This window comes from Sylvia atricapilla, chromosome 4 (genome assembly GCF_009819655.1).
Source record: "Sylvia atricapilla isolate bSylAtr1 chromosome 4, bSylAtr1.pri, whole genome shotgun sequence".
Classification (NCBI taxonomy): Eukaryota; Metazoa; Chordata; class Aves; order Passeriformes; family Sylviidae; genus Sylvia; species Sylvia atricapilla.
This window is the reverse complement of record NC_089143.1, coordinates 1,800,587-1,812,824: the sequence shown is the minus strand read 5'-3', so window position 1 is coordinate 1,812,824 and position 12,238 is coordinate 1,800,587. Positions and strand designations below refer to the sequence as shown.

At 36.0% G+C, this 12,238-nt stretch overlaps 1 protein-coding gene across 1 annotated transcript in view; it reads left to right on the top strand.

Moving 5' to 3' along the window:
• FAT1 (FAT atypical cadherin 1) overlaps positions 1 to 12,238 on the top strand; it is a 104,051-nt gene that overhangs the window by 33,592 nt on the left and 58,221 nt on the right. The window contains 1 exon segment of the mRNA XM_066316915.1: positions 4,342 to 4,656. Within this exon segment, the coding sequence (XP_066173012.1) occupies positions 4,342 to 4,656 (315 nt within the window).

Genomic DNA, 12,238 nt, shown 5'->3' with positions numbered 1-12,238 from the left:
TTGCACCACTTGAAGAAAAAAGGAAAAAAATCTTTCTAGGAGCGAAAACACTTTGTTGAAATTGATGTGATCAATACCTTACTGATGCTTAATGGATCTAGGTGTTTGCAAGGTTAAAACAAATTATCTCTTATTGGATTGTTTTATTATTTCTGTTTGATAGAGGAGTTCCAATCAGTTTTTTTCTCTGTTACCTTGAGAACCACTGGAACTAGAAACCAGTGAATTTATAAACTCCACAGTGCTGAATTCTGGCTTTCAGGCACCATATGGTCTAATATGTAAAATAGGGTACTGTAGTCAACTTTTGCAAAAGCAGAAAACTGGGACAAGGACCAATGATACTTAAAAGATTGGTTCTAGACTGATTTGGTAGGAGAATGATTGTTATCATTGCTAAAAAAAGTAAACAGTCAATTTTTTTGAGCTTATATTCCTTAGAAGGTGTACTGGGCCACTGAAGTTTTCCTGCAATTTTATTCATTATTGTTCCACAGAAATTAAAAATTAAGCTGTTAGTGTTCTCATAGGCAAAATCAGGAAGGATTTAGTGTTAAACTTGCAGAATCAGGAGCAATTCTAGAGTAATGACAATAGGATGGTGTTTTGTAATTACTGCTATAAGATCAGATAGTTGAGGGGGCAGAGAAAAAAACTGAAGCACTCCATACAGTTACGTGTGTTTAGTTTTGATTGCATTTTGTGACATAAAAGCTGATGTAGAACCAGAAGAAATTCAGGTTTTGATTGCCTGAGCCTGCCCCTACCTCTAGATGTGTGCTGCTCCCTTTTATTGCTGGGTTCAAACATCAGGAGAAAAGCTGAGTCAGATTGATAGTCCAGTCATCCCTTCCCTTGCTGTTGCCTGCGGCTTTGAGCCATGAGGACAGCCAGCTGAGGTGGCCTCTCCTCCACAGCCCTCAGTATGTGAAGGCTGAAAGGAAAATTCTGTTCTCCATCTTCCTGTTCCTTTTTGCATAATTTTGACTACGGAGGAATGTTATTTTGAGTCTTCATTTTCAATATTGTCAAAATAATTCACTTACGTACAATGCTTGTCTTTAATAATCCTGGAATTGTAGAATAGTTTAGGTTGGAAAGGACCTTAAAGTTCATCTAGTTCCAACTTTGAGCCCATGGGCAGAGACACCTTTCACTAGACCAGATTTTTTAAAGACCTCACCAAGCTGGCTTTGGATACTGCCAGGGGTAGAACATCCACGAGTACAAGTTTCCCACCTTGCATACTCATACCTGTCTACTGTTTCTGTTTTAAATTATGTCCTTTGTAACTTAAAAAAAAAAAAAAAAATTCAGGAATTAACCTGTTGATTAAACAGTTAGGTAGATGGTTTTGCATAGCTGACTGATGATAAAATTGTTTTCCTGGATGCTTTCTCTTTCAGATTGGAATTATAAAGGCCACATAAAGAAAAAAAATATTCACCCTAAAATTCAGGTTCCATTGAGTGAGAAACATAAGAGAAATGGAAAAACAATGAAATTCCCTGTTACTTAGGCTGATGTGTGCTTAGAGTGCCCCTGGAGGAAATCAGGACCTTCTAAAAGCCAGAGCTGTCCTATTGGGGAATCTGTGTTACATGATGCATCCAGTGGTCAGATCATCAGACAGATTCTAAACCTTTTATTGAACACTCTGCAAAGTCTATGTAAATACACAGAAGTAGCATTATATATGCAGATCTAATCTGAAAATAAAAATCAACCAAAATACAAAGTTGCCCATGTGCACTGTATCATCCTGAAAGTTTTTCCACGTATTTCTTTTTGAGATACTATTAGTGGGTGTGGTACTTTTTTACCTCTTCATCCTTTGTGACAGATGTGATTTAAGGGAATGGACATTTGAGAACTGACACACTACAAAAGCAAAATAGGTTTAGTCATCCTTTAGCTTGAGGAGGGGCTTTGGTGACTAGGGAGGTAGAATTTGTAGACTCTAGGTGAGCAGATTGCAGGAAGTGAGCTGCGTTTCCACCAGAGTCTTTTTTTATCTTTCTTTGAAATCAGTCAAGGCTGTGTTAAAATTAATCTGCCGCTTCTGATGCAGCTACTGTTTAGAAAGTGGGATGTGTAAGATGAAAACAGTTGCTCTTTTCAGCAGGAATCACCAGCAATAAAGCAGCATTGCTGGAACCCTTGCTAGAAGAGGATTAATACAATCCAGTCTTCTCTTTGCTAGGACATGAAGGGTTTACAGAACTCTCCAAAGCATACATAAAATCTAGCCAGATTTAAGATTTAATGCTTATATGCTACATGCAGCATTTAGATTTAGAAGGGAGACCACAGTGAGTAACAAATTTGTTTTTTCTCAGGCAAGTCTCCTGTCTGAGGTAGAGTCATGCAAAAAAGTGTGCCATGAGCTACAAAGCAGAATTTTGGTAACTGAGTGCTCAAGGCTTTGTCCATTTTTAAGAGCAAATTTATGCAGAAACTATTCAGGTAATCAGTGCACAAATCTGGTGATTACTGGACAGTATTACCTTTTTGTTTTAATAGTAAAACTGTCTTCAAACAAAATATAAATGCTGAGGCAGAGAGACTGGTGGAAATGCAAAATATCAGTATTAATGAACACCTGAACTTAGTTGTTGATGATGTTCTTCTGCAAAAAAAATTAAAAAGGAAATTATAAAGCCAGTAGTTTACTTTTAGGAAAACTTTTATAGACTGCATGTAATGTATGTATACCTTAAAATTGCAGTGCCCCTCTTTTTTATCCCAGTCCTGTAGTTTTTGGCACTATATTCAATCAATTTTCACACTGACATCTGGTGGTAGTTCTGGAATGCTATATATGTGAATTTGCAGGTCTGAGCATCAGTTTCAATCCCTTCCAGCCCTTCTGAACTGATCTTACTGGCATCTTAAAATTTTAAACTGCCATGATCAGACCTTTAGGCATCTTCTCAGCAGGCAAAGAAAATTATGAATAAATAACTAATTCCTTAATATTTTGCGCAGTCAGTGTAATGTATTTTAAAAAGTGGCTGTAGTGTGTGAAGGACACAACACGTGGAGTTAATTCCTTTCCACAAAGAACTCCTGTGAAAACAGTGACATATTTTTATTGAGGTCCTGTTTTACTGGTGGTGTGTACATGTAAGTATAGACCCAGATGTGTCTGTGTGAGGTAAATGAGCTCAGTAGAAGTGCCACATGATGCATTCTCACATTATGTGGCTCTATCCAGAGTTCAGAACTGGCTGTCCTGGTGATGGTTTGACTCATCTTGGATCCAGTCCCAATTAGTCCTGGTGTGTGAGTGTATAACAAATAGTAAAAGCCATGACAAAGCCCTTCAAAATTTTCACTGAAATGGTTGCAAGGAATTACTCTCTTCCTCATCCTGACATGCATCAGGTTGATTTTAAGTTCTGTTAAATTATGTGACTGGATCAGGAAAAGGAAAGTGTGAAGTTTTTTGTGCCATGGCTCCATGACTATTTAATATTCATCCCTCATGGCTTACACCCTTTTGACACATGCATAATACAGCTGTACCTGTAAACTTATTATAAAAATAAAAGTTGTATTTCTTGTGTAAATTCTTTAGTCAGTTCTGGCTCAGCAGACAACTTTTTATTAAGTTCATGAGTTGTATACTGGTTCCTTATTTGGTAATTAATTTTATATTTGTTAGATTGAGCAAATTTTTGCTGCTGTTTTTGCTGCCTTCCATTTCTAGAATAATGACAACCATTGCTTAGTCCTAATGCTGCAAGGGTTAGCTTTGGTTTGACTTCTATTTTCTTTTTTTGTGGCATGTCTGTGTGAACATAAATCAGCACATTAAGAAAGTTCAGTCAAATAATTCATTTCAACACAGTGATAAAAATGTTTCACATTTATCTAGTTCTTCATTAAATGAATAATTTTAAGGACCTCAAGAGTTTGGCATCTAAACCACATAGTTTAATATGGTATAAATTTTACTGTAATAGGTAAAGAGGGTCATTCAAGTCCCAGAAGATTGTGAATTACATATTTGATTTAATCTTTTAGGCAAAACCAATTTTATGAATGGTGCTGATGTATTTCAAAAGATACTGGAAAGGAGATCAAGTAGTATGTTATTTAAATATGTGATGCATGATGGCTGAAAACCGTTACAGTAATTTTATTTTTTGTAACTTCCGATTAGCCTCAATATGTTTGTGTATGCGTATTAGCTCACACTGTAGAATCAGTGTGGGTTATTTTGAACTTGTATTCATTTTGATTTATTAACTTGATTAAACTTGTTGCTTACTGTATTTTGACACGTTTCTGCATACTTAGTGAGCATTTTCTATTTAATTTTTTCCTATCAAACAGGGATTATTGAGACTGCAGATCACCTGGATCGTGAGACCACTTCCCATTATTGGCTGACTGTTTATGCAACAGACCAAGGCGTGGTGCCTTTGTCATCCTTCATCGAAATCTACATCGAAGTTGGGGATGTCAATGACAACGCTCCTCAGACCACAGAACCAGTTTATTACCCAGAGGTCATGGAAAACTCACCTAAAGATGTGTCTGTCATTCAGATCGAGGCGTTTGATCCAGATTTGAGCTCAAGTGAAAAATTAACCTACAGGATTACAAGTGGAAATCCACAGGGATTCTTCTCAATAAACCCCAAAACTGGTAAGTGCAATACAGTGTTTTATTTCAATAAATTAATGAATTATTGCATAAAAATAAATCATACTTACTTCTTACTTGCATCTTACAGTCATCTTACTTGCATAAGAAGAAATCAAAATCTTTGGTTTGACATTGAAAGCATGTTTTCACAAAAGCTGGAGTTAAGCTAATGTCTTGGGCTCTGTTAATATTAGTAAGTTATACAAATATGTAGAAAATGATGTGAGAGTGAAGCACTTGGTTCAAAGTACTTTACATCCACATCAGGCATGTTTTGAGAAGACTGACTTCTCAACAGCTCTTATCTAGACTGCTCAACATCTGTGCATTTTTATATTTTATAAACCCCATATTTTAGTTTAGCTTCATCCAAGTTGTTTAGTTGTCTGCAAAGTGTCATGCATGATTTTTTTGTCAGGCTTTTTAAAAATTTTTTTGAGGGGTGAGGGTCATATTAGTCTAAGCAAAATAAGCCATTTATTACCTGCAGACTCACTTGTCCCACAGTCAGAAGATACTTTCTTTGTAATTAACTACTGCTGCTGCTAGAAATACATAATCTGGAGGATTATTTTCAGGTATGGTTTGTATGCAATGACAAGAAAGAGTCGAAGTTGACTGGTTATTTGGAAAGCTTCAGGAGAAAACGTTGAGGTTTTGACAGGGGAGAACAAACACAAGAACCAGGAAACCTTTTAGAAACTGAAATGCAGATACTGAAAGGTGTGTAGGACAGACAGATGGGAAGCAAAATAATCTTAACTGAAGCTAACCCAGTAATTTTGAAAATAAATTAACAGTTGCCTACCATCCCTTCCATCTCAATGTGGGGAAAATAATACATATAATGTGGAGAAAATATTACTTATAATGCTGGATGTTTTTCCCACAGTTTATGCCTAGAGAAGAGCTTGGGGTTTATTTGCCACATTGTGTCCAGCTTAGCTTTTTATGTATTGTGTTTAGGTATTATTTCAAAGTAAAAATTAGGAGAGAGGCTTCTGATTCACTCAACCAGATTTTTTTATTTTTTTTTCTCACTATTCAGAGAGTTTAGATTAGAGGTCCTGCAAAGGTGTAGTGAGTGACTTTAATCTATTACAAACCCAGTAAGTACAAGGGAGCAATAGAAGCTTTATTAATTTAGCTCTTGCCCATTCATGGAAGCAATTTCAGGAGACTTCAAGGAGCAAAAATGGAGTGAAAAAAAAATACATTTTGAAGGCTACGGCCTTCATTTAGTTTTGTAGTTATTTCACCTCAGGGTATGAAAGACTTGTGTGCTTTATCAATTGCAATTGCAGTGTCAGCAAAGCTCTTGAGTGCAAACACAGGTATGTGATTTGGGTTATTTCTGCCAATAACTTCTCTGTCAGCATGTACTGCATCAGTGAAAACACTGCCAAGAGAGACATATGAAATACCTATAGCAACAGAAGATATTTAGTATGGTTAAAGCCTTCATTCAAATACTATATTTACAAAATGTTGGTTTTGGGGAAAAGGGAACCTGACAAGTAAAACAAGAAAAATTCAACCACAGTCTTCTAAAGTGAATGCAGAAGGTGTTTGCATGCTTTATTTCGATTTGGTTTATTCTATGTCTGTGTTTTCTCTCATTTTACATGATGTAAAAGGAAAAGTCTGCTTTTTTATCTACTTCCTTGCCCTTCCTGATTTTGAAAAGTACTTTTGCCTGCCACTGATATTTTTTGTCTCAATATAATACTGATAAAATGGGAATAAAATTGCCTGTGAGTTGAGTGGAAAAAAAGTGAGTGACTGCAGTATTCAGATTGCAAAGGAACAGAAATTCTACCTCCATTCATTTCATCATTACTGTATAATTGGCCAGTTATTGTTGGTTATTGTTTCCTTAAATATTCTTGCAGGTCACTTTCTCTTCCTCTTTCTTCTGTTCTTTTCCTCCTTTTCCTGCCCCCATCACCAGGTGGCATTTTCCAAACTGTGCTTTGAAAAAAAAAGACACTTCTGTGCCTCCCTGGCCGAAGTTTTTGGCATAAAGAAATATCTTTATTCCTATTTAATAGGTGTTAGAATTAGGGCACTGGCAGATTGTGACTTGTCTTTGGCCAGAGTTTGCAGTTTTCCATGTCAGTAGCTTACTGTGATCTCATTTATGGGAGAAAGGGACCTTGAGAGAGAGAGCGCAACACACTAGATGGTGAAGTGATAAGGAGCACTTAATAGAAAAGGCATAAAGATTTTCTGTCGAGACTTTCTTACCTGCCTTTATTGCAGCACACATGAAGTAGAAGCAAGCAGTGCAAGCTGCAGTCCTCCTCAGCTTGGTGTTAAAGGGAAAAAAGGCAAAATTTCAGCTGGAAATAATAAAATCATTTTATTCCAGAACACAAGCACTGGGAATAAAAGAATCGCCCTCTGATTTACGTTCAGTAGAAGAAAATAATTTTTTTTCCCTCAATATAGTTAAAGGCTCAGGCTTAGGAATTCAGCTATCCTGTGCCATTCATACCACTCTTCACTGGTGTCTGGTGCTGTTAAAATCATGATGCTAGATAGACATGCTTCTGGACTGACACATTAAACATAGTGAAAGGGAAAAGGTGGGCAGAGAAGAGAAGGGAAACTTCTGCACTCAGATAATCCAATGGGTATTAAAAAGCTAACTCTCTATATATTTGTCTTCCCATAAAATAGGGCACTGAATTTCTCGTGCTCTAATGGGCCATACTGCCTCTCCTGTATATGGCCAGATGAAACTGTTGGTCTGCAGTGGACACTGACATAGTGGTCAAGTTTTGACTGAGGTTCATCAGTTCTCAAGTCTCTCTTCTGTCTATTAGATGTCGAATATATTTAATCTGAATAGATGTTATTTGGTATGAAAGTGTTTTCAACAGAATTGACATGTTATGGAGTTGAAAAAAAAACACGTAAAAAGAAATTGGTTATTGTTTTAGTTGTAACACAGTGTGTTTTATCTTCCCTAATCAATTAAAAGAGGGCTCAACTGAAGAGAGCATTTGACTAGAATTGGAGAGATCAAGTCCTGTCTTGTTTGCTTATGTGTGTATATCATCCTTGTTGTACCTTGTGAAGTTACCACGCTGTAAAATGTTTGTCCAAGGAAGAGAAACTTTCCCCAGGGCCCCAAGTTTCCCCCCAAACCTTGGGGAAGTTGGGGCTGGAATGTGAATCAAGTATTTTTAACTCTATCCTGTTGTAACATTGAAAGTGATGGTGTGAGTTAAGGATGCTGTGCATCCCCAAAGGTGAGTCAGCTGTAATGGCATTCACTCAAGTCAACTAAAAGCTCTCTTAAGATTCTTAAAATAGGTGGTGAATGTTAAAAACATGTTTCAGGTGGTAATTGTGTTATTATCTCTTCTGCTGGTCGAGGATCCATTGTTTCCTTGCTCTTTGTAACATGTAATGCTGTGGTGTTGTGGTCCATGGCCAGGATTCCCACACACAGCAGTAATACAGGTTATAAATAGAGACAACCTACATGTAACCTGTATCAAGTGAGGCACTGCATTCTGTTCTCCTGATGTAGCTAATGCATTTCTAGAATTCTGTGGACTCCAGATTAAGATGTCTGCGTCTTAACGCAATAATCCTGAATTTTTAGAAACACACTGGCATGGATCTTTGTAGGATATATTAATCTTTCACAAAAAGAAGATACTTCTTTTCATGACAAGAACTGTTGACTGACTGATCTGTTTCTCAGAAATGCTACTGGCTTTAGTATCTGCATGCTTTTGCTGCAATCTGTTTCCAAGTATGGCCTTCAGTAAATCTTTACTGGCACTTAAAAATGGCTTTTATATTTCAAATAATTAAAAAATAACTTAAGGAAGCTCTACTAAGTTTTTCTTTGCATGCTATTTCACTTCTTGGAACAGGATATATAACACAGTACATTACAGGACATTTTGTAATCTTTTCCCATATACTTGGTCTTTCATGAAAGCAAATGAAATAACATTTTATTTGTCTTTGGGGTTTCCATATAATAAAAAGTGAACTGTCCAGGTAGAATAAAAATAGTTATCATTATATTATTTGCCAGAAAGAATGAGAATAAAGACCTAATTCCTAATTTACATGCTCAATCTGAACACAACTGTAGACAAACATGCCAATTATGACTACTACTTTATATAACTTCTTGCAGCATAACTTGTAATTAAATACAGAAGTAATAGACAAAGAGAAAGATTTACAACTGGTGTTAAGTAAATCTCAGCACTTCACACCAGAGCTATTGCACTGAGTTCTGAGAAGATTTGTATGTTTAGCAGTGCTCATGTACAGCAAAAGATTACACAGCAGTAAATAAATTGTGCTTTACAGCTCAAAATACATATACAATGATTTTATAAGCACATGTAATACATGTGGTGTGTATAACAGTAGTTTAGTACTTTTTCTTGATCCTTGCAGGTGTGGTTCATTTGCTTGTGAGCTCTTTAGGTACTTGCAGAATGGAAAATTTCATGTATCATAGATGTAAACTCCACAGTTGTATTAACAGAATACAACTGATTATTTTAATGTTTGGAATAAAATACTCAATGTTTCTGTTACATGTTCACGGTCATATTGAGTAGGGAAATTTAAATTTTTCCTCATCTTCGTGTCTTTCATATTACAATATCTCAATTTGCTTTTTGCTTTTGAGATGTATTGGAAGGATGACACTTGATAGCAGGATTGCTTTCTTAGAGAAAGTGGAACAGGTAATTAGTGTGGCATCTACGAGTGATAGCTGATGATACCATTGTATATAAGTGTACCTTTATGAGTTGATGAGTTATTATTTTATAATGTCTAATCTATTTGGATTTAGAAATTATATGTTTAGAAATTGATCTGTTAGTGCCTATTCAGAAGAGTTATTGTATTCATTTTACTAAAAGCTTTCAATCAAAGCATGTAATTTCTTTCTATCTCAGGAGGGTAGGGCATGCATCAAATATGAGCTTTCTGTTGCACCCAGTAAGAATTGTAAGGGTGGTTTGCAAACTAGCTCCCCAATGTAAAATGTGTGATTACAGTTCCCTACAATGAAATTGTCAACCAAACTCTTTCCCTGTCATTGTTCCCTGTTTTGTATTTTTCTTCTAGCTTTACTTTTTAAATTGTGGGATGGGAAACATGCATGTGAAATTAGAAGAAAGGTATGAATTTTTAAATTAGTAACTCAGCAAGTCACGTGTAAAACATGGAAACTGAAGAGCTAGGGAGAACTTCCTTAATTGCTCAGCAGCTAGAGACATTAGACTGAACTCTCTAAAAAAAAAGCTCACTGAATTCTGTGTCATTGTCCTTATGGATGAAATAGTTTTGCTATGCCATGTTTTTTTGAATATTGCTGCTGCTCAGTGTTACAGGCTCTGTATGATGAATATCTCAAAGGTTGCTGAGTTAAGGTGTCTGAAAGAAGGGTACACTGCTTTGTGAGTGGCAGCAAGCACACTAGAAGGGCAAAATCTGCATTTGCATGGAGAAAGGAGTTTCAGCTCTCCTTAGCAAGAAAATGGAATCCTAACCAGGTATCCATAGAGGGCTCTTGTACACTTTTTGTGTTACCTTGTGCATATATTCAGTCTAGAAATAATTTCTGACCTTTTGCACAATTGGTATGCTTCTTTACACTTCCCCAGGACCTCTGTTGCATTTGTTGTGCCAAGCAGATTTGGCTTGGGCAGGGAATCAGGGCTGGGAAGCAAAAACTACTTTCTTGAGAAGTCATGCCTTACCTCAGAAATTTAAAACAGCAATAACAAATGAGGATGGGAGGTACCTAATATTGCTCCATGTAACAATTTTCATTTAGATTGGCAGGGATGCTGATTGCAAAGGTCAATACTTTCTATGCTTTTAATGAAACTTGGTGTGGAAGAGAGGCATACTTCTGGAAACTAGACTTGGGCTCACAACCTGGACAGGAGGATGCCAGAATTAATTTTGTTGTTAATTTTCCCATACTTAGGTCTTGCACGTATAAAATAGAAATAATTGCGTGACCTAATTACTTGGGAGTGTTGTAAAGATATATTAATTTACATATGAAGTGGCTTTGGTATTATTATGAGAGTGTTATGGACAAACCTTTGAGGAAATTAGTAATCCTGTGGTGTAGGAGGTAGTCCATTTAGATAAGGATATTAATTGGGGAATTCAGCAGAAGTTTTGAGTAATTGCCTGTTTCAGACCCTAACTGTATCCTGTGCATTTTACACAGTGTCTGTCTGTCTCTCTGTTTGATTTGGAGACCAAAGTGAAATGAGAAATGGGTACAGCTGCAAACAACTTCCACGAGTTTCCGATAACACTGGAGAATTACTCAGTGAGGAAATGAAGGGTCAGTGACCACAGGGTAGTACTGGCTTCATTTTAACAAAGGAAATCTTTGTTGTTTAACTACTTGTGGTTTCTAATCCAGATTGATGTAACATTTTAGGAACTTGGATAAAACTAGTGTTAGTATATTGCACACTTACGTGATTTAAAATTAAATGAAGATCAAAATGCTGAACTTTTTTCTGTGTCACTTCTGTAGCTGGTAAGCAATGCCAGGCTCATTTTTTGTTCAGAGTTAATTACTGAAGGCATTTGAGCTTTGAATTGGTGTGGCTTTTGAAGGCAAGACTATTTTCACAAAGTAAGCAATGAGGTAACAAAAATTTATAGGGTTCTGTTGACAGTAAGATCAAAGTTCATTCTAGAGGAAATGTAGCACCACTTATTAGTTTCCTTCAAATAGCTGTGTGTGAGTTTTGTTGTTCAATTTTTCACTCAAAATTATTTTAACTATTTGTTGTTATTTATTAAACACCATATTTTGGGATTTTATCTTGTACTGCTTTTGACTTATACTTCTGTGTGTTATCTTTTGTATGACAGAAACTACCAAATGAATATGAATGACAGTGAAACTGAACTTGCCCTAAATGCTTTCAAGCACTGAGAATGCAGTGCATTTAATGTAGTTAAATGTAGTCTAATGTAGTTAGAGAAAGCATTTTAATGTAGTTATTTGAGTGTTTGTTTTTATTTAAATAGTCCTTTTCATTATTTCCCAAATAATTTTACTGCTAGAAAAATTACTGCAGAAGAAGTTAATACCACTGACTTAGTAAATCCAGACTAAAAATAATGTAGTCAGTGACTAATTGGAATATACAGTTTGCTTTTAGTTTGATATATCTATGGAAATTTCTACAATTATATGATCAATAAACACTGATTTTACACTCCATTTGAAATCTAGTAGAAGCTGAAGCTCTGCAGTGTTTGTTGTATTGGATGGCTTAGCTGTTTATGTAAATTATTTTTTTCTTACTTATGCTGTACATAAATAATCTTTGGTGGGTTGCTTGTCTTGGTTTCATGCTCGGATCACAGATATGATTAATGAGTATTCTGCTCAGCAAATTCCAGCATGCTGTTAAAATAGTTCAGGTAAGTGACTCAACTTCAGATGTGCACCTTGTCCTTATACTTTATGGTAGTAGTTAAATTGCCTGGTTACAGATAAACATGGTGCCTGGTGGTATGAAATATTAGCCATAGGGTGAAGTAACCT